The sequence below is a fragment of the Motacilla alba genome, chromosome Z, assembly GCF_015832195.1.
Source record: "Motacilla alba alba isolate MOTALB_02 chromosome Z, Motacilla_alba_V1.0_pri, whole genome shotgun sequence".
NCBI classification, from domain to species: Eukaryota; Metazoa; Chordata; class Aves; order Passeriformes; family Motacillidae; genus Motacilla; species Motacilla alba.
The window spans coordinates 21063493-21086727 of record NC_052046.1 but is presented as its reverse complement, the minus strand read 5'-3'; the positions used below and the strand labels follow the sequence as shown (position 1 = coordinate 21086727).

The following is a 23235-nucleotide window of genomic DNA, read 5'->3' as shown; positions in this document are numbered from 1 at the left end:
AATATGACAAGCCCATGAAAAAAAAAATACTATTGTAGAAAAAAGATACACCACAAAGCATTAAACCCCAGCAAATTCAAAGTTGTTTCCTGCAAAGCTTTTAATTTTTCTGAGTTAAAGAAAGGAATGTTCAAAATAGATATAATTAACTAAGATACTGTAACAATTCCTACATGAATAAACACATTTTGGCATTTGCCTGTTGACTGTGTATAGCTAATATGATTCTGAAAATAGTCACTAGTCCTTAGGCAAACATCTGGTCTTTCATCCTAGCTTCATCTTGTGAAACTGAAACTAGTTTAATAATCAAAGCGATATGCCTCTGCATACTCGTATTCCCCAGATGCTCTGGTAGCACAGTCATTGGAAACTCCCTTGAAAAACACTATTTACTGACAATACTGGTTTTATCTTGGCTGAAGTTCTTGGATAACTTCTGTCTCAGTGACATAGTAAGCATTCTTCATGTTTCTCCTTTACACCTTCCCTGTTCTCTAGCCAATGGATTTTTCAAGCTTCCAAACAAGTCTGCAGATGTTCTCCCTTTCTTGGGAGAGGAATACTGTTGTTAGCATTTAAATCTACATTCACTAAACATTCAATCTGAGCTTACTGCTCCTCTAAGTTTTAGGCTAAACACCCAGTCAAAAATGCCAAAGCCAATTTTCCTTAGCTTCCTAGTGCCTCAAACCGTCTTCTTACTACTCCTCTTGTAACAGTGTCTGTAATTAACCAGGACCCCACTGCTACAGGCGATTCCTTGAAGTATCCTTACAGGAAGCTCTCAGGGGCTGCTATATCCCTCCATCCTCTGTAAGTGGCAAAAAGCCTGATAAAAACAGAAGGAATGCATGGTGGGACTAGAAAGTTCTCTCTTCAAAGTGTCTCTAGCAGACTATTGTACTGTAAAGATCCCTACATCCACTGGGTTCATTCTCAGACAGAGCCAAACAGATATCCAATAAACAGCAACAATCTAGGTGACAAAAGAGATAAGTAACAATGCAAATGTAGATATAAAATAAGGATCTAAGATAGATTTGCAACAGAGAGGGAGAACTAAAATTTACAGAGGCATGAAGTGGTACATCAGGAACTGAGATTTCAGTTAAGTGAGTTTCAAGGTGATTACACGCCATGGTTTGGCGCTGGCACAATGCCAGTGCCCCCATGAAAACATGGTATCTGCTGTGAGATGCGATCAGAAACAGAGCAAAGCAAGCCTCTACTTGTGAACAAAGGAGGAAAAAAAACTTTTATTACCTTACAACTATAATAAAATGAACACACAGAGCAAAATGGAAACCTTTCAAAAACATTTCTCCTCCCCCCACTCAATTTCCCACAACATAAAATCAACCCTTAGATTTTTACCCAATCATCACCCTTCAGATAATCAGCTCTCAGTCCATCTCCACCCTTCAGACAATCACCTCTCATTTCATCAAGGAGAGAGGAGTCCCTCTTGCACCACAGGCTTCCCCTGGAAACACAGCCGAGTCCTTTTGTGTTTCCACGTCACTCAGCACCACCTTCGTGACTTCTTCCTTCCATGTCCAGTGCTCTCACCACTGCACATGGACCAGAGCTGCTTTTAGGGTTCTCTTTTCAAGGATGCTTTGCCCAATTCCAGGAGAAAAACGACAGTCTCTCACCTTTTTGGGACACTAGTCCCCCCCAATATTTCACCCCCTGGGGCCGAGGGGTCTCGAGAGCAAACCTCTTCCTCTCCACTGAAAATCAAGGGCACCACCACCCTCCTCACCTGTCGTCTCTGCTCACATCACTCCTTCACTGCTCTCCTTTGGCACCAAGCCATCGCCTCCCCCTAAAATGCAGTCTCTGTATTACAGGAAAAATGGTTCTGTCCATGGCCATACAAGAAAAGTCCAGCCAAAAGCCACTCCATCATCTCCTCCCACCTAGAATTCTTCTCAACTTCTCTCGGTCATTCTTCATTTGCACAACTTTGCATCACACTTGCCCATTTCCTCCTATTTCATCCCTATCTCTCTTCTCATTCAGCTCCCGGAGGATCAGCATTTGCAAGGTATCCATCATCCCATAACAGGGTTAAAATCACAGTCTCTACTCGTCCAGAACTCCCACGCTGGCCCGGCCGGGCACTCTTCTTGCTGCCCCCCCTTCTCCTTCTCGGCCAGGCCAGTGCTATCACATTTCAAGGTGGCACTGGCACCTCTTTCTCCCTCTCTATCTCTCCCTCCTGGGAAAGGGGGCTGCCCGATGCCTCTCAGAGTTTCTTACACCCTTGGGAAAGGGGGCCATCTGATGCCTTTTAGAGTTCTTCCACCCTTCCACCTCTGTAGAGAACTCACTCTTGTCCTGCAGGGGCCTTCACCTCCCTTCTCTGCCCAAGGCTCTGGCCTACCACCCTCCAGCCTCGTGGCCTCCCCTCCCCTGCCCAGGTGCCAAAATTCACATCTGAGCACCTATTGGTTTGACCACTACCTCCCAAAAAACTTCCTTTCAAACCACGACACTACATGACCTAAGAAGTATGAACTCTCAAGGGTTTGTAAAATCTTCTTTTTGGAAGAGACTTTTTCCAAAAGTACAAGAAGTGATTGTGCAGTTGACGTAGGGAAGAGTTGAGAACACTGCAAACACTGTTACTCTCCTTTTCTACATGAGCACAGCACCTCAACACTAAATTAGAAGAAACCCAGAAGCTGTACTAACAGTACAAAATGAATACTATTTAAAATGACATGGTAATGTAAAAAAGTTTTAGTTTAACACAAGAAGAGATTCCTACAGACAAAACAAGAATATTTGTCCTCTACCTATTTCTAGTTGGGAAGAGACAAACTGATGCATTTGGAGTGTGAACAAAATTCCTGTTAATTTTGTTTCTCAATATGAGAATGATGAAGGTGTACATTTCTGAGAAAAATTTCTGAAGACTGCTGCAGCAGAGAACACACCTTCTGAAATCTGAATATGCAAATGCCATTAACCGCCATGATTTTCACTCTGAATTATTAAAAATTCAATATGGAATAAATACATGATCTAAATTTCACACTAAGCATGACTGCTAATTCTAAGTACCAGTTCCATTAGTCACCTGGTTTGCTACCACATCTTCAGGCATAATGGCCTGCAAAATAATAATTCAAATATTTGAGGCCTGAGAAGAATTACTTCAGTTACTCTGAACTGATACACACTAAGAAATATACATGCTATGTTTCAGTATATTTTTACTATATATTTATTGATATATTATACATATATATAATTTAATGGATTTAAATTACATTTATATTTAATATATTTTTACTAGAAATCAGTTATTTAGCCATGAATAGTCCATATTAGGAACTACAATACATCAAGAAAAAATGGCTATGTACAAAGTAATCAGTATGTTCATGATAATAATTCCAAATTGTAGTCAAATCAGCTTCTAATGGAATCAGTTTAGATGCAGGTTAGTAGCTAGTAGCATAATATTGGTGTTTACTTGCATTTTTTTAGATAAAAGCCAGAATGTGTTCTCTCTTTTGCAGCTTACAAAAGAATTAACATTTCAGACTCCAAAAGGGTGTGATTTGGGAATTTAAATGCCTTAATGCATTTACTTAGGTGCAAGAAAAAAAACGTAGTGGAATTTATTTAGGAGAATTTATATGGAATAATATTGTAATTTTAAGACAGTTTGGAGTCTGTCATGACAGCCATGAAATTTGGGCACAGAAGAGGAACTAATAATTTCAATATCTGCAGGGAACAAGATTCTACATTCCACTTACCTTGAAACAGGCTAAACTGGTAACTTAACTGCTAAGCCTTAGTCCTTTTTATTTATTGAATTTATTTAACATTACCTAGAATCAACTGTAGGGTAAGGGTGGACATAAGTCATCCTTTGAGACAATATTAAGTGTCTAGAAATCCCTTCAGTTTTCATTCCCACTATCTACATAACAGACTCTTCCTATTGAAGAGTTACGTATGGAAAAACTACACATAATTTAAATTCCACTGACAGAAAATGTTTTCAGATTGAGAACTTTTGCTGTTTACATACCAAATGCACAAGAATTTTATTCCTTTTAAAGCATGGTGATTTCACTACTGAACACAAAATATCCTTAGAACATACTGATGGTTCAGATGTCCATTCAAAAAGAAAAAAATAATAAATATAACTAAATCAAAATGTAAAACTAACTACTACTAAAGAGAGAATACTCCTGTAATTTATCAGGATATGTAACCCTGTAAAAATATTCTTCAGGTTATGATCTTATGAACATTTAAGCATTTTATTTTATGTATGCACAGACTCACTGAAGTCACTGTCCTTGACACACTAAAGCAAGTTTAACTAGGGAGAAAATCTGAGGTCATATAAATTAAAATATTTTTGTATGTTAAGTATGTGGCACAAAAATGTGTTGAAGAAAACGTCTCAAACTTTAATTAAAACTGCAACTCCATATCAGTACTGAAACAATTAGACATTTTTCTTTTAATAAGGCACTGCAGACTGACAATTCTAAGAAAAAAAAAAGTAGGAATTAAACTATGATCCCTCCTCTGAATACACAGATAATCTGTAGGTTAGATAAGTAGTAGATAAAGTAGATAAAAAACAGAGGACTTAATTTCAGATTAAATTAGAACTCAAAGCAAAGAGACATCTAATAAAATCCCATGTGATCTGTAACAAAAAAAGGAAAATATACATATGCAAGGGAAGGACAATCAGACTCAGTAACTAATTTTGTATGCTCAGCAAGGTCATGTAATTTGCAGGTAACTGTTGCAGATACTTCTTCCTGCAATTTATGAATGAGAAATTCCTCTACCACGTATGTGTTGACAGTAGTCTTTTCACATAGGTGGGCTTTTAGTTTCAATTCCTAAATAAAAGCCAACAGGAGTACTATAAGAGTCTGTTGTAACATAATAAATAGTAAAATGGGTATGTCACACTCAAAAAGGAAAATATGCTGAAAAATATTACTGTTTTTAAAACTCTGCACTAAATTTATGAAGTTGGGGGTAGGGCCGAATCGACTTCATGCTTTCCAACATCTTATGTATGCAACCACTAGAGAGCAGTTTGACATTTAAATAAGCTCCTGTATCCCTCAATAAAATATGCTTTGCATCAGGTAAGCAAATTGTTTCTTCTAATATATGCAGAATTTCTATTTACAAATTGTCTCATTAACTGTTTTCACCTTCATTCACTCAGATGGATAATTTTAGTTGTTCTCTACATTTCACACAAACACACAATGTTCTGAGTTTGAAGGGACCCACAAGGTCAAGTCCAACTCCTAAATGAATGGCTCATACCATGACCCTTACAGCTTATTAAAGCTATTTGACTGGAACTCATTGTTAATAATTTTTGCTAGACTTAAAACTAGTTTGTATCTTTGCTTATGCAAATTAAACTCCTGAAAGTTTTTCCCACCTATCTCAGGTAAAAAGAGCTAATAAATAAGGAACTAGTTTCTCTAATTCGTCCAACAAGCAGACACTGTTGGACAAATTTAAGTGGGTTCACTCCTCCCTCTCTCTTCAGTTACTAAATGTTATAAAAACACAATTAACATGTCTTTCAGGGGCCTAGGAAAAGAAAATAAAACAACCAAACAAAACAACAACCAACAAAACCAATCCCTAAAAGCCCACCACACCCTTCTTCCTAATAAGCATTTCTATCTGTAAGGACACAAATGATAAATATGATTTAATTAAATAACAGCAAAAGTAATACTATTATTCTATACTGGTCAAGAAAATAGGTATTAAATATTCATCACAATGCTTAATTTTGTATATGTATTTTTTTTTCAGTGCTGCATCTTATGTTTTAAAAAAAAGTGCCATTTTAAATCCATGAAAGCTTTGTCAAAGTAGTTTTCAATAAACGTTCCTTAAACAAGCTCTGTAATTGAACTTGTTCCTTAAATGAGTTCTGTTAATTACTGGATTTTTTTTTCAGATTTCAAAACATTTCAGAAATCTGCTTTATAGATAAAGCACCCTCACCATTTGGCTAATTTTTAATTACAAACAGAAATACCAAAACCGTTATTTAAAAAGAACGAAGAAATATTCCGTTGATTACTAGAATTTCCACATATCTTCCAGCTGCCATACAGGATCGTACCTATATTTTTCACAATTCAGATTTTTCTTTTTAAGTCGGTTATATCCTAAAGAATATAAAGTAGACGATTCAATATACACATTCCCTTTAAACCCACAAATAAGTCTAAGATTGTTAACGCTACTTTAAAAAACTTCAAGGCCAAAACAAAAGAAACATAAAAAACCGACTTAAGTCTGTTAAATTAAATGCACAGCTAAAATCTTAATAGCAGTTATTCCACGTAAGTCTAGTAGGAAAAATTAAAGCTTACATATAAAACATAATGAAAAGTATTGTCAGATATAAAGGGAGTAAAGTCAGGCAGTCAATGCCATTTAAGTAAAGGTGACTATACTGCTGCAGACCCAAACAGATATCACCGCTGCATTAAACACTGTTCCTAACATGCCAATGAACAAGCTATAAACAACTGCATTAGCAGGGCACCGAAGCTCTGCTTCCCTCTGTACTCAAGGATTGTTAGTATTTTTGCTTCTCTTTTCACTTCTTGTAAGTGATACATCCATCCAGGAGCATGGAAAATGAGGGAATGCACATTTTATTAGAGTTGGAACATGGTGAGATTAGTGACCCTCTTGTGGGACAAGGGGTCCCAACATGACAGCACAGCACTACCCTAAAACACTTCCTCTTGTGGGTGACCACCTGGATCAGAAGACTATGTACAGCTTTGGTGCAGGTGTCTATAAAAAAAATGAAACCTATCCCCTTCTGTCGCCAGAATTTATGCAATTTGAAACAAAAAATCCAACCAAAAAACCCCCCAAAACCAAAAAGCAAACCCCTCCTCCCAAATACTGGGATTTCTGAAGAAAAATCATAGTTGAAACTAATTTCTCCAACCATCTCCAATTAAATTTCTCTAGCCACCACAGATATTCAAGTATTTATCATAATAATTACAAAGCAAACTATGTTCTTAGAAAAGCAACTAAAACAAAATCCATCTAGCTGGCATAATCAAAATGTCATTTGGCTACTTAATTCCCTTCCAAAGAAACAATCTGGCTAAATGACATTCAAGCCATTTTTAGTGATGATATTTTCAACTGGGTTAGCAGGACAGCACAGATTACACTCTTCCAGGCTCTACTGAAATTCTTTGAAGATACATAATTGTTCAGCTCTACTTATCAGCTCAAATTCTTGATGGCATTTACAGTACACAAAGAATCCTGTTCATCATCTTTACTTATATCAAAACCTAGTGTGATTTTTCTGAAATGAACAAGATTTTTAAGTGTTCTCATCTCACAGCAAGCAATAAATATTCATTCAACAATCTGTCAGATACCCAACTTCAAAAGACAACTGGCTTGGAGGCAAATACATGATAATTATGGCTTTTGAATTCCTCAGCAACTAAAGCTGCAGACCTATAATTCTAAATAGATTTTACTGATTTTCTCTTTCCTTGTTCTTAAAGAGAAGAAATAGTAAGAAAAAAAGGCAAAACAGAAAGATCAAGAAGTGTAAGGGAATAGTTTAGTAAATTGTGAATACAAAGCTACATTAAAATTTACCTTAAAAACTATCATAAAAGAGCTGGCCTTGCAGTCCAGCAGGTCTGTATGACGTTATTTAATGTATTCAAAAGTAATCTGGCTAAGCTGGCAAGTATGATGTAAAAACAACAGCACCTTTCTTTTCTCTTTGGGGGAAAAGCTCTTTTTTTCCTTTGGGGGAAAAGTTCATTTTGTTCAGTCTACCATCTGAGTGTTTCTCAGATATTCACCACAAACACATTTATCATTTTTAAAGCAGGATCAAAATTAGATTTTCACTAGTAATTAAAAGCTGTTCAAAACAAGAGTGTTTACCTTATTCCATATCTAGGTAAAAGTAGAAAAAAAATTATTGTTTTTACCTTTTCTAGCTTTTTAGCCTCAATATGTCGCAGCACCTGTTCCCTCCAGTCATGAGGGACTTTAGTTTTTCCAGCAGGGTCTAATAACGAGTGCTCGGAGTTAACCCTTGGGTTTGATCTCTTGGAGGGGCTAGTCCGCGAGTAATTGAAGTCACTGACTGACATAGTTCTTTCCGGTATTTCGCTCACTGACGGCCGTGCGCTCTGTGGCCGGGTCATGTTGGGACCATCAATGCTGTATGTCCGGGCAGAGAGAGGCCTCTGCTGTCCCGACATTACTGTTGCAGCTCTTCCCATTGAATGCAAATCTCTGTATGTTAAGTAGTCCCCTTCAGGAACTTGGGCTCGTCTTGAAGGTCCACTATCCCCAGTATTTATGGAAGCTGTAGAAGATACACTGCTCTGCCTTTGAAGTGTGTGCCTGGTTGCTCCTGGGAGCAGTCTGTCACCTGGTGGAACAGCCCACAGATCTGCATGTCTCCCAGCCATCCGCTGGTGAGTGCTGTACACAGCGCTGGCCCGGACATTGTTATGATTGGAAAAATTCATGTTTCCAGAATGCTTTACATAACTGGGAGTTTCCGTACTGTCAGACCTAAGCAGACGTGAAGGAGGTAAAGTGCCTTGTTCTACTTGGGTGTTTTGTTTCTGAGGCCACAAGGCATCTTTTGCTGCTGCACTGCTGCTGTACTGAATATTATATTGGGGAGCACAGAGCATCTGTGCACCGCCTGTCACTGATCCCTTCACTACATTAGCACCTTCAGGATTGTGATTTGAATCAAACTTGAACACCGTTTTTGTAGAAGATACTAAATCAGATGATGACGATGACCCAGGAAAAACCTGTAAAGGCTGATCATAGAGAAGAGTAGCAGATTTACTTCGGACTATGTTTTTTCCATCTGCAGTATCTGATCCTGATTTTACCGCTGAGTTTGGTTGTTGAGATCCATTCTCATTTACAGTATCATAGATTTTCAGCCCACCACTGTCCATACTTGTGATGCTGTGAGATTTCATCACAGGACCACTTCTCTGTGGGGACAAATCTTCAGTGCTTCTAGAAACAGCCAGCTCAGCAGAATCCCCATCAACTGTAGTGCTTTTTGCTAGTTTTTCTTTACTGGGAGACTGTACTGTTTCCTCAGCAAGTCCGTTTACTTTATTTACACGATATTTATTTCCATTTTCCAAGTGCTCACTTTCTTCTTTTGCGTTATTATTCAAAAAGCCTGAAACCATTTTCTGTGTTTCTAACTTTTCTACAGGAACTGGCACTGCCTCTTCACTAACAAGTTTATTGATATTCATGTTTATTTGGTCTAATTTGTGAGACTCCTCCATAGAAGTGCTTAGATCAACACCTTTTCCTATCAGGCCTAATCTTTCTTCAATGCTCAATTCAAATTCAGACAAATTTGTAACCTTCTCTTGCACATTTAGTTTTTCTTCTACTGTAATACTCAATTCTCCTCCATTTTGCAAGAGATTATTCAAATTTTCATCTTCTCGCCTGAAAGAAAAAAAGATGCTCTTAAAGAAATTCTCCTAAGAATGAATATATTTCTCAAAGTATCATTTTAGGAAAAAATTACCATTAATATGTAACAATGCTGTGCATACAAAACAGGACAAAGAAACAGATTAATGATTTGCAAGCTTATATTGAAGAAATATATATAAAAAAGCTTATTTGGGCAATGTTTTTACATCATGTGGTTTCAGAAGTTTGTTTAAACTGAACAAGAATAATTAAAACCAGTTCAAAAGTGTCGAGAAGTATAAAGTGATAATAACTTACTTTTTATTAATTTCTTTTAGTTTCCATTTTGGACAATTTTCCTGTTTGTTTTAGCAGTTTTTATGAAAAATGGCACTTTTTAACTAAAACTCCTAGAAGAGTAACAACTTGTAATTCCCAACTTTGTAAGTTTTTAAGAACCTTTAATAGCCATGTTAGCAATCAAACTGATTTTCAAAATTAAGCAAATAAAAACAGAGAGCTTTTAAAATGGCATACTGATGTATTATACTGATGTATATAAAAACTTAAAAAGATAAAATTATTACACCCTATTACTATTATGAGAAACAAGAACCATGTATTGTATACTAAAGCTAGTCTCTGGAAATTTTTCCTTTTTTTGAGAACTCTATTAACCTTAAGAGAACATTATTAACCCCATTATAAAACACTGAAATTTTAAATATATAATGAATGATAAATGAATGAATGAAAGGAAGGAACACCATATAAAATATTAAGTTATGTTTTTCTAATCTATTTTCTTAGTGGTCCACAGTATCCTACAAACCTGATTTTGGATAGAACAGCAGCATGTGCTTCTTTGTCAGGAGAACAGAGAGAAATATCTTGGCTACTGTCAGTATTTAAGGAAACAGAATCTGACATTCGAGAAGGAGAGGAACAGTTGCTGTTATTCTGATTACTATTGTGGGTAGCTTCATCTGATGAGGAATCAGTATCTTTTGAATCATCTGAAATAAAAATTTGCCAATTTAGTTAGACACACAGATCTTATTAATAGCCATTTCATATGTGTATGTATAGTATTTAGAAACTGTTGTTCTTCAGTAATTCTTACTACCACAAACAAAAATATAAGCTAGCACCTTTGCAAAGTTCATTTAAACTTAAAAATACTACTGGAAATAGTTCCTATCTTTTAAAATATTTCCCTAATGTAAACAGTCCTTATCTGCTAATTAAAATGAAATTCTTGCTTTATTCCCATTTTCCTTGCATACACAAGTGCTATATTACTGAATACTTCCTTAAAATATCTATCAAATCATACTTGTGTTACTCTAAGGATTTCAGAACTGTCCATTACATGAGTCTATTGGCCTGTAAGAAAATGAAGCACACTGCTTCACATGCAGTATTTTGAAAGGGTACACTGTTCCTGATTTTGAATATTCTATCATTATTAACGCTGTTAACTAGACCAAGTACTCTTGAACTATCTAGATCTTCGGATAAGCTCTGTGTAGCTTTTTAGTAAAGTAAAAAAACAGCAATGAAAAATGTGCTTCTCCAAATTTTGAACTCAATACATTCCCATGCTTTGCAGATCCCTTAGGACAACATTTTCAGAGAAATCTACCCCTGTGCACATTGATTCTTGCATAATGTATGCATACTTACATACTACATCCATATAAAAATAATTTCTCTGGGGGAATTCAAGGCAGCCACGATTCTGACATGAGTGTAGAAACAAATACATTGAAATTTTTGCCTCAAGCCAGTTACAGATGCCAAATGCATACATTTTGTGGAACTAATGTCTAGCTTCAGAGACAAGAAAGAAGTTTTGACCTGGTACTTCATCAGACAAAAAAATCCAAGGACAGCATTGGTAAACATCCACCTTTTCATCTGTATGTGATCCTCAGCAGACTTCCTGTTTCCACCATAGGGTTTTCCTCATCAAATCTCACCCTTTTACATCTAATGTCCAGAAAAGCTTTTTGTCCTGTAAGTACTAGACTTGGATATCATATGAAGCAAAAAAGTATTTGCTATCCTCTTTCTATATCATGTTTTCTCTGAATCCTAGACCATTTCTTAGTCTTAAGGAAATGATTACCCAGACCAAATTTATATTTCAGAGAACACAAAATTTAGTTAATAAAAAAACAGATTCAGAATTTTCATGCTAGAGGAGCAAAGAAAAATAAAAGAGTAAAATAAGTCTGGAGAAAGTTTTCACAAGAAAGGATTATTCTTAAACCTTAGGAAGAGAGCACAGCTTCTGTAGAGAAATTTAAATAAGTGATACTGCTGCCTATAGCAGCTGCCTATCACAGAAAGAATTCACAAAATCTGGGTGAAAGGGGAATTACAGAGTATTTCTGATATAAATACCACTTTCTGCAATCCTTTTCTTAAGCACATCAAGAGTGTATTGAAGCTCCAAACCCCCCAAAATATATACCCCTCCTCTTCCTGATTTAAACTGACAAGAATCAAGAAAATTAGGATATCAACATAGATTTCTCTAGCATGCACTCCAGTATATGCAGTTTTTTCCCACTTTCATTGCTTAACTAGGAAAATCTTTCTTTGAAAACATACAAATTAAGCCTACTTTTACTTAATTTAATTTGAAAAACTAGCCACTTTGAGTCAAGAAATTATCGAAATCACAAAACATTTTCAATGCTTTTTATGGTATCTTACCTTTTTTGCTGTTGCTTAGGGCTACCACTTTTGGTTGGTTTATGGAGGTTTCTATCAGTGGTGGTCGCATTTCTGCCATTTTCATCTCTTCATCAGAGGAGAGTTCTTCTGACTCCTGCTAAAGGAAAAACAGCTTTGTGCTGTTCATTTTGAAGAGCAGTTCAAAGGTAAGTAAATGCTGTCTAAACTATCACCCACTAAACAATAAAGGGGTAAAAAGATAAATGAGCCACATAACATAGGCAAAGCAAAACAACTTTGTACTGCCTCTGAAGTGCAAGTCAACTGAATTATCTTTAAGAAGCAGCACTTGCAGACTTGCATTGTCACTGCTGAACTCTGTGGGATGACACTCAGACAGGTTACTTTAGCTGCAAAAAATTTATTGGAGCAAGGAGATGAAGTTTTCATTCTACCACTGGAGAGAGCATCCAGCGGAGTCCAAGTCACAAAGTGATCACTGAACCAGCAAACACTGCAGACTGACCAGCTGGGTATTAGTTTTGAAGAAAAGAGCTCAAACTGAAACAGCTATAAAGTAGCCGTGACCGAGACAATACTAGGAATGGAGAAGTACACTGTGAGAAAAAACTGAAGGAGCTTGGTTTGCCTAGTCTATCTAACAGAAACACAGTAAAGGTAGATTGCTAGGGGTAAATTCCAAAAGGAAAAGAAGTCATATAACTTCAAGAGCAATGACAGAGAAAAAGCAATACTGCATACATTTAAGCTAGTAATCACTAGTTCTGAACCAAAAGATGGAACTCAGTGCACTTATGAGAGAGATTAATAGACAAAGCTGCTGCAAGAGCAGCCATGCAACTGGATTCAGATCCTACTGCAGCCCTATATTCATTTATCTTCAAAACTCAATTGTTTTCAGTAATATTTGAAGAAAGAAATTCCCAGCAAACCTTTCCTCAAAGCAGAAATTTCTTTCTAATAAACATGCTTCCTGCTACAAAATCCATGTTGCAAATTGCAAAGAAAGTCTGCCAATATTCACTTTTTCTTACTATTTTGGAACATTTAATGCATGGAACCTACTGGAGCACCACCTTCCCATGATACCAATTACCTGGCCAGTTCTTAGGTCTGCAGGAAGGACAAATTTGACTGAGACATAACAAACAAGCTATAACAGTCCTGATTAAAAATAAAAAATAAAAATCCATCAGCTTTTTTCTACAATCCAAACAACTAACCTGTTCACTGCATCTACCATGTGCCCTTCCTCCTGGATGTGACATACAAGTGTAATCAATGCTGAAATGAAAAGCTTACACACAGGCAAAGTTTAGCTATCTGGATTCTGCAACAGCATTACCAGCAGGAAATAAGGAAATGCACTGAAACAAGGATGTCACTATACCTGACTTGTGTACTTACTACAGCTACAAAGAATTACTGTCACTATCATTAGACAACTATCATGATCTTCCAAAATCACATTTTAAAATTAAAGAAAAAATGTCAATCGCAGTATTTTCAAAAAGAATGTAGAAGCAGGAACATACTAGTGGGGAAGCAGCCAGTGACAGCCACAACTGCCTGTCACTCAAGTCTTTTCACTGTATGATATAGGCATATTCCACAGCTTATACAACACAGGCAAAAAAAAAAAATCACTCGTGAAATTATGAAAAAAAGTATTTAACAAGTTGTGACTGGGAACTGATTGAATGACAGCTTCCAAAATTTGTCATATATCTCAAGCTTTCTAAATAAATAAACACATGGTGTTTGACAGAGAGATGCACAGTTCAGAAGTTTAAAACCCTTCACTGTAAGAGGTAAGTGATATTCCAAGTAATATTCCTGACAGCTTACTAATAAATACAGATGAATAAATATTTTTAATACCACTTTCCACTTTTCTTTTGAAATGCATGTGTATAATCACTTGGATACAGAAACATTTTATTGCTACTACTGATCTGACATTTCCTCATTTCAGCAACAATTAAAAGTGATTATTTAATGAAGTACTGACAGTCAAACAACTGAAGAATTCCACAGAAGTATGAGTCTTCTCACAGTTTACATCAATCTTTAACTGAGTTTGCATTATTTTTCTTTAAATGCATGCACCTTTTATTATGAACTTTTTATTAGCTGTTTAAACTTTTACTTAACAAAATCTGAAGCAAAAAAAGTACTGTATTGAAAACTATCTGAATTTACAACATTTGTGGAGGGCAATTTTCTTCTATTGTCAATAGAAATTTTCATCTCCCAGAAGAACAAATTCAATACAACACCAACACAACTTCTGACTGCTATAATGCTCATTGCAACGCCATACCTCAAGCATGTCCTCATGGTTGACAGTTGTTTTCGTGTTCTGCAAGGTTTTAACGAGTGCAGTCATCTGTGAATTTGCAGTGCTGTGCTCAGCTTCTGGTTCACTAGGCTTCTGCACAGAGCTTCCTGCTGAATATTGCTTTCTCTCATCGGCTTTGTTCTTTATTGAACCAATTTCTGAGGTCTACAAAATTAAGAGTATTAGCAGAGAAAGCATCCTGAAATGTTTTTAATAACATATAGATCCACCATTATATATTCTGGGAAAACATGGAATGGAAAAATCTGAGCTCTGAAATGATAAAAGAACAGAATGTACCAGGTATGAAATACTAAGAAAACACAGTAGATAACTAAGCTACAGTCCCTACCCTATGTCAATCAGTCTGACTTTCATCCTTTCTGGTGTCAATATGTACCATTATATTTCCAGTCATATGAAAAAAAATCAAACAGGCCAATACTTGCAATGATTCTATGTGAGCACCAAAAAATGGTCTTATCTTCTATCACACTGCATCAAGCTCTTAGAGACTTGGGACACTTTTGTCAGTCTGCTATTACTGCTTGTTACCACACAAAGCTTACAGTCATGAGCAGTAAAAGCCTTCAAGATTATCCAAATTTCATTGTGAAGTCTGGCAGATGAAAGAGGATCAGAGGATGACAAAGATGCCATCCTCCAGAAACCAAAGAAGGCAGCTCCTTAACACATCCACAGTTTGTATGTGCCTGAGAATCAGGTCACTTTTCTTGTTGTTAGTGCAGGAGGAAGACTGCTACTGCAAACCAGTCGTTTGTTACAGATCTCCTTAGGTGGCAAAGAGGTAAACTGGTTCTGTAATCTAATAATTTTTCTTGCTAAAGCATCAGAGGGGAGGGAAAAGAGAATTAAAAGGAATCAATGACTTCAGTCATTGGAACTTCAGTCTTTGGAATTTTTTGCAAAACCAGAAGATAATGTTATCTCTAACCTTTACCCCCACATCTTTTACAGAAACGATCTGGACTTCTCGTTTTGAGTCCTTGGCATTATCTTCAGTTGATTCCTCATCCTTTAGTCTATGTACAATTGTCTGCACTGTTTTGACCATATTCTTCAGTTCATCAGGATATGGCGTTGGGTATCTCTTCAGATTGCCTTCCTGTGTAACAAAATGCAATAAGGTTCTACACTTACCTGAATGTCAGAACTAAAACATAAGCTTTAAAACAAATAATTAATTAGGCCACACCACTGAATATTCTAGAATCTTCACCTTGATACTCAAGTCTGCTGGCACTGAGGCAGACATAAGCTTAGACAACCAGGCAAGATTATCAATCACTTTCACTCCCTTTCCCCCAACATGTCCAATGATTCCAAGCAAGGATTAAGCCAACTGTAATTCACTCAAAATAAAATCAGGATTTATCATTGTTTCCCCACTTGTTCTCCACAGCACCATTAGTCAGGTAGCATCCTAGGTAGGCCCTACAGTGCCAAGTATCAGCTTGAGCTCTTCCCTTGTGCCCTACCTATTTGGCCAAATAATGCCCAAACTAAAAGCAAACACAACAAAAAAATCCAAACCATCCTGCTAGATACTCTAAACTGATGACTTGATTTATTCAGCAGAGTGAAATCCATAACCAAAGTATAGAAAAGGCTGAGATTAAGGGTGGAAGTAAGAGGGAGGGAAGCACCACGTATGCAAAAATAAATTCAATACTAACCCGAGGTGGTGCCTCTCTCTCATCTTTGTCTTCATCACATTCAAATGCCACCTGAGCACGCTGTTTCCTCTGTTCCTCCCACAGAGATGGATTGAAACTTTCATTATCAGATATGAACATAACTGGAAAAAAAAAAAACAGAAGAAGCTTGTAAAACAATAGGCTGCACTAAGTAAAACAAAATATACTCTTTTTCTTTCTCTTGAGTGGGATTGGTGTGATTTTGTATTAATTCTTTTAAAAAGATGAAAGACTAACAGCATCATTAATTGAAGATTAGATGCAATGCCACTGCTTTATGAATTTGGCTGTACTTTTATATTAGAAAAATCCCTATCTTTAAAAAGAAAATCCTATGCTCAGCTGTACACTAGTCTTAACATTCACATTCGAAAATTTTCAGCAAAACTCTGCTGAGTTTTGTTCTATATATAAATACGAAATAATGTATTTGTGTGTATGTATATATATAAACATGAATTACACTTGTATAGATTTATATAGCCTATTATCAGTGCTTAACATCATTAAGCACATGTAAGAACGTTCATCTGATTTAATTAAATGAAATTTTTAAAATGAAAACTAAGAATAACTTAGTGAGAAAAACCTGCATTCTTACTAGTCCTAAAGCAATGTCAGCATCTAAAGCTGGAGGTTAAGTTAATCTGCATGATTTTGCAGCACTTATGCAGTTGACAGGGGCTTTAGATTCAAGTATTTCTTGCTTAATTTTACAAGAGATTAAAAAAATCTAGCAGGTACCTGATGTCTCTTATTTTAGCATGTCTTGGTGTTACATCAGCCAGGTTCTACTTTTAGCATGACAAATAGTCTAATAAATTTGCCACTACCACCCAGAAAATGTATATCCTTCACTAGCAATACCAAGACTGTTCATATTAACCACTTCTACACCTGACATAGAAAAATACTTAATTTTAGGGCTTAGTAAGTGCAATGGAATATTTGTTACTCTGCATTTATGGGGTAAACTTAAAATTTTAACACATCTGAAACTATTATAATAAACTTCAGTATCACTATGAGTTCCTGACCAAAAGCCAGGAACCTAACCTTTTATAAAAACAGTTCAAACTACATGTGAACAATATGCTTTTTCTGGACTGATTTTTTTATCATTTCAAAATAAACCACAGAATACTATGTATTTTTCAAAAAATACATACTTGATAATGAATGAAACATTTTGCTAAAATAGTCAGTTTGAAGCTAACACTTGCTTAAGAGAATTTCACCCCAAACCATTAAGCTCCTTTGGAAAGAATGAGGATGTCATGCTGGGAGTGGCAACCACCACAGAACATGTTGCTGTCAGTCCTTTTCTCACTTTACTTGCTGAAATAGTTTCATCTAGAATTTACCAACATCTAAATCTCATTAAGTCAGTGTTCTCATTCATCAGACACAACTCATCATCTTTTGCAAGTATACTCCAAACTTTAAGCATTTAGGTATTTAAGCATTATTTAGTGAAAATCATATTAGCAGGAGGCCTTCCCATTATTAGATTCAACAGTGACCACTGTGACAGGTAGTTTCAGAAATTCCTTACCCTCCTCAGTCCTTGGTTGCTGAGGGAACATGTAATTAGTAAGTACTGTTTTCTGTGTGTCAGGGTCAGCTTCTTTTTGAAGAGGGATAAGTGGTTTAGACTAGAAAGTAAATGAAAGAAGGCTATGTTATGAGAATATATATATATGCATATATATATATATATATATATATATATATATAAAGTAAATACAACATACATATCACAGAGCATGCCTGTCCCATGACTTTGAAGACTACTTTCCCTTGAATTAAACCATTTCTCCTCTGAATAATTTTCACAAAATGATGATATTAATATGTCTGTATTTGATTGATGACAGACTTTTTGACTGAGGACAAACTCAGCAACAGTTTTTGTGAAAATAAAACACTAGATAGTCAAAAAGTAACCTAGTTTCTTTTTGGTACTTACTACTATCCCAAAGTACATTGATCAGAAATGCATAGATATATTTAGCTATTTAAAACTGCAGACAATCATATAAAGAGACAAATTCAGCACCCTTGCTTTTTCATTTTGAGACCAGATTGAATATCTTCCACCCCTTACAGGGAAAGGCAGAAGATTCTTTAAATTACTGTTTTAGTAAAAGCGCACATCTGAGGCAACTGGATTTCTGACAGCCCTGTACACTTCAATGCCCTTCAGAAAATAGCATAATATCAAGGACTTTAATAAAAAGGAAAAACACAAGCACAGGAGTTATTGCTTAACAGCTTCAAAGTTGAACAGTCACACAGTTCAAAGGTGTGGCAAGAAACCTAATTCAAAACCAGGCATGCTGAGTTTCCCCGCTGGTATAGCTGTGAAAGCAACAGTGGGCTACATGTTCAAGTTCAAGCTTATCAAGACTAAACTCACCTAAGTAAATTAGCCTGAACAAACAAAACCAGCAACAAAAATTTAAAAAAAACCAAACATAAAAACCCCCAAAACCAAAACAAAAAAAAAATCCCCAAACTAACCAAACAAAAAAAACCCCACCCAAAAACCCCCAAACAAACAAAAAAAAAACCAAGACCAAAAAACCCCAACCAAACGCAGAGAAAACACAAAAAAACCCAAAAAACCTCCCAATATCTGTTAAATAGCATTTCCTCACAGCACAGAGTTTCTCCAGCATTATGAGCCTCCAGAGACAGGTAAGCTTAGTATTGGTTACTTAAAGAGAACTGACATAGTAATGTCAAGAAAGTATTGATTTCCACAGTACTAGGTCTCTTTATTTAACAGATGGCTCTGTTCTTGTCAATCCCATTAGGAATGAAGTTAATAATAATTTATTATCAATATTAAAAAACCTTACCTGATTGTCTGATAGCCACATAGCAGTGAGTTGTTGCAGTTTTGTAAAAGTAAATGGTAAATTCTTCAGTCTGTAAATTACAAGAATTTATATAAATACATTTAGCCATACTGTTAAGACTTTAAACAATCTTGCAGTAGTCTATAAAATATTTTAAAAGGACATTTTCATATGAAGTTCACTTAATAAATAGTGAGAGCTGAAAGGCTACAACATGTAATTTAAATTCAATTAAAAAAAAAAAAGCAATCAAACAAGAAAAAACTTGTCTGCCCAGTATAGCAAGTAGCTTAAAATAAAGAAGTGACATTGTGACCTGAATTTAACTCAACTGGGTGACTCGAATACAAAAACAATTAACATGAATTAATAAATCTGAATCCTCACCATTTTATCTGTCAATATACATGCCAATTAAGAAAAAATGTGCTACGCCTGAAAATATTTTTTTTTTCTAAAAGATATATGTATGGGGAATGGGCTGTCATGGATAATGGGTACTCTGGCATTAAGGGATAAATCAAGCTACAAACAGAGTACAGAGAAGCTGGATTGACAGAACGAGAGGGAGAGCTCTGCTAGTTCTCTCTCTCGGTACTCTTCAATTCTATAAACTAATAAATCCCCAAAGCTAAACAAATTTGTCTATTTTTAATGACCATCTCTAATAAAAGACAACTTTTTACCCCTTGCACAGAACACCAAGGTCTTTTACACTACCCTATGATACTGTTGGGTGCTCCATATGCAATTCAAGAAGCTGTTAATCTTTAAGAATCAAAAAAGTTTTATGAAAAAAAACATAGTAATTCCCCAGAAAAGCAGATGCTAACAATCACGAATGTAGTGAAGCTGCACTTCAATGCACCTGCCAGGTCATTAAAATAAAGATAGCTTAATATAATGCAGCTGTAAGATCCAGAATATGACAATAATACATTAAATACACCTCAGTCACCTTCTGAGCTATCTGTGAGATAAGCAAAGATAGCCATAATGTATTCATAACAATCCCTCTATATTATTGTTGCATTTTATACAACTTCTACTTGATTAAAAGCATTCACAAACCTATTGTCACTCAGATTGATGACTTTTAATTTCTGCATATCACCCATTTCTTCAGGGAGAAATTCAAGCTTATTAGAATGCAGAAACAACACTGTTACATGCTTCCAGTTTCCAATCTAAAAAAAAACCACACAAAGAATTAATTCATCTTCACAACATAAATATGGAAGTTTTAAAAACAATTAGTATTGAGGGTATTTTGCCTTAAAAGTTTGTTTTTACATACTAAACCTTTTAGTTTCAATACAAATCAATGAATTCCTACTTGTTGCTTAAAAAAAACCAAATTTCATTATTTACAAACTTGTATATTTGTATACATCCTCCTTTAAAAACATACACAAAGAAAATCCTCTCAAAAATTAGTAACTCATTATTCACAAGTTGTACAGACTATATAAACACATTAAAATACTCATTTTAGAGATTTGCAATTAAGTACCTACCTCTGATGGCAGCTGAGTTAAGAAGTTATGATCTGCAGCAAATGTTCTTATATTCAAGAGCTGCCCAACAGATGAAGGCAATGTTTCAATTTCATTGAAACTACAGTCCAGTTCTTCCACTGATATTAACCTGCAAAAAAAAAATTAATTCCTATATACAGATTGATTAATCCTACATTAATTGAATACTTGCAGTTTAAATGAAATTAATATCACTATTAATTATTAATCACAAATGTAGTTCAAAACAAACCCTAAGGAATTAAAATCCAAGAAGAATCCTTCACTGATGGCCTAAAATGTGTTTTAGGGTGGATGTTTTTTCCTGTTACTTGATTGCAGGTTTTTGGCTCTGTTTCAAGGTTGCTTAATTTTTTTTAAATCTCCTTTACATTGTCCTCACAACGAAAACAGTGAGGCCAGCAACATCGAATGCTTGTGTACTACATGACAACATGCCAGTGTAAGGCATTAAAAAGATTCAGAATGGGATAGATCATAGTCAAATCAGAGCTGAGTGCAGTTTCTGAGCAAGCAAATAATTTCAAGAGTTACAGACCGTGAACTCAAGAATCTGGCAGTGAAGAAGTACTTTGTAAACTCTAACAAAAAAAGATAGGCTATATTAATTAAAATATATGAAAATAAATTGGAAGACATTGTACATTTGTACAGCACTTAACTGTGAGCCAATTATTTTTGCCATTATTTGCAAGTTTTAAATTAAATTACTGAACACCAAAATATGTATTAAAAAACTGCTGATGGACAGCTGAAAATTCTCCACATATATATAAAAAAGATAAATACATGTTCACATTTACTTTTTACAAGATTTTTGAGATAGGGCAATCTTTTGCAATATCTACTACAGCCATGTTACTGTCAAAAAAAAAACCAGTTTCAGAAAGCTAACTGACTTTAAGTATTTTGTTTCCTGTCATACTCAATTTTTGTTTTATAGATTGGCGGCTGCATTAAGTGAGGAACATATGTCCTTTGGTATTAAGTAATATGAACATACATGCTGCAAAGCAGAACTAAGATGAAAACTCTTGCTTTAAATTGTATTAGGGCATTAATGTGTAGAAGAAATTAAATCAAGTAGTTATAAAAAACACCGAAAGAGGAGCCACTGTTACAGGGAAGTGTCCAGAAAGGCAATTCAACTTCTTATTTTGGTAAAATACCTACCCTCCTATGGAGTCTGGCAAATAAATTAACTGGTTTTCATCAATTTTAAGTGTTGTCACCTTTTTCAGAGAACCTATAACAATAGGAACAAGTAAATCAAAACAGACATTTGAGTTCATTAAGCTGAGTTTTAACTTTAAATTAAGAGAGGAAAAAACCCAACATTATGGGCAAGTCACCACATCTTCTCTATTCCCTGGTGTGCCCATAGTGCTGTATTCCAAAGGAAATAATGAGATGAGCTTACAGATCTTGTTTGCCCATTTACAATGTATCAACCATTTGGGTAGGCGAGTGGGGGCAGGGAGAAAAAGAAATTTTTCTTTTTCTGATAGAGACAGCAGTTTTGCATCCATTTACAAACTACTGTATAAAGTAAAAAATGCTCCAAACCAATTCTAAGTTATTATTCAGCCATGCATTACAGCTTTATCAAAAACTGGCACTTCTACTCAACTGAAACAGATCTAGAATGTCATTTTTGTATTTTCAAGTTCTCTGTGTCTGAACTACAGGCTTCTAACAACATGAATTAACTTAAAATACAAACCAATAGACTCTGGCAGTTGCTGAAGTGAATTACTGGATAACAGTAGATCTTGCAGGCTTTCACAACCTGAAATACCTTCTTCGACTACTTCAATGTTGTTTTTAGAAACATCCAAGTATGTCAGTTGTTTCAAAGTGCCTATGAACTAAAAGCAAGAGAAAATAATGCATTCTAGAAAAGTGCAAGTTCAAAACAAAAATTCCAGCAGATTTGACCTCTCAAGTGTAATGCCAGAGGAAAAGACAGAATACTGAAATACAATTTTATGCGAAATATACAAACTTTCAAATGAAGTATTTTGCGCAGATAAGCACAGACGATGTTTTCACACACAGAGACACCCCACAGTAGCTCTGTACGTCCCTGAAGTCAGTCTTCAGCACATTCAAAAGTTTGATTAGTTACTATGAATCAAGTAATTGAAGCTTTAGAACAGACTTCAGAAAGAGACACACAAAGTGAGGAGATCATTATGCTCCGGTAGACTTTTAATGCTCATTTTTGCCCTTTGTGTAAAACTGCATCCTCAAAAACAACAGTGAATCCCTAATTGTACTAAACTGAAAGAACAAAGCCAAAATATAAGCTTGTACTACCATTCCTCATGAACCAAGCATAAGCTTTAAAATTCATGCACACTACTCTACTGAAATCTTCACCCTCAGAAATACAATTTTACTGCAAAACACTGTTCAGCTCATATTTTACAATCAAACCACTCAACTGTCTAGGAGTTAGCTGATGGAAAAACAGTAGAAAAGACTTCTGATCAGGCAGGAAGGCCACATTTCACATGACTGCTAGTTATTTTAAGGTTGAAAACAAGCCA

At 35.5% G+C, this 23235-nt stretch overlaps 1 protein-coding gene across 18 annotated transcripts in view; it reads right to left on the bottom strand.

Annotated features, from left to right (window-relative positions):
* The window catches only part of ERBIN (erbb2 interacting protein), a 118715-nt gene that overhangs the window by 11476 nt on the left and 84004 nt on the right, over nucleotides 1-23235 (bottom strand). For 13 of the 18 annotated variants that reach the window (XM_038123750.1, XM_038123745.1, XM_038123741.1 and 10 more), the window contains 12 exons: nucleotides 22407-22551; nucleotides 21857-21929; nucleotides 20663-20792; nucleotides 20217-20332; nucleotides 19146-19215; nucleotides 17837-17936; nucleotides 16261-16382; nucleotides 15519-15689; nucleotides 14546-14728; nucleotides 12241-12358; nucleotides 10349-10532; nucleotides 8031-9546 (listed from right to left, as the gene is read on the bottom strand). In XM_038123750.1, the coding sequence (XP_037979678.1) occupies nucleotides 8031-9546; nucleotides 10349-10532; nucleotides 12241-12358; nucleotides 14546-14728; nucleotides 15519-15689; nucleotides 16261-16382; nucleotides 17837-17936; nucleotides 19146-19215; nucleotides 20217-20332; nucleotides 20663-20792; nucleotides 21857-21929; nucleotides 22407-22551 (2928 nt within the window). Of the gene's footprint in view, nucleotides 1-8030; nucleotides 9547-10348; nucleotides 10535-12240; nucleotides 12359-14545; nucleotides 14729-15518; nucleotides 15690-16260; nucleotides 16383-17836; nucleotides 17937-19145; nucleotides 19216-20216; nucleotides 20333-20662; nucleotides 20793-21856; nucleotides 21930-22406; nucleotides 22552-23235 lie in introns of those variants that run through there. The other 5 variants (XM_038123752.1, XM_038123737.1, XM_038123749.1 and 2 more) reach the window with 3 other exon arrangements.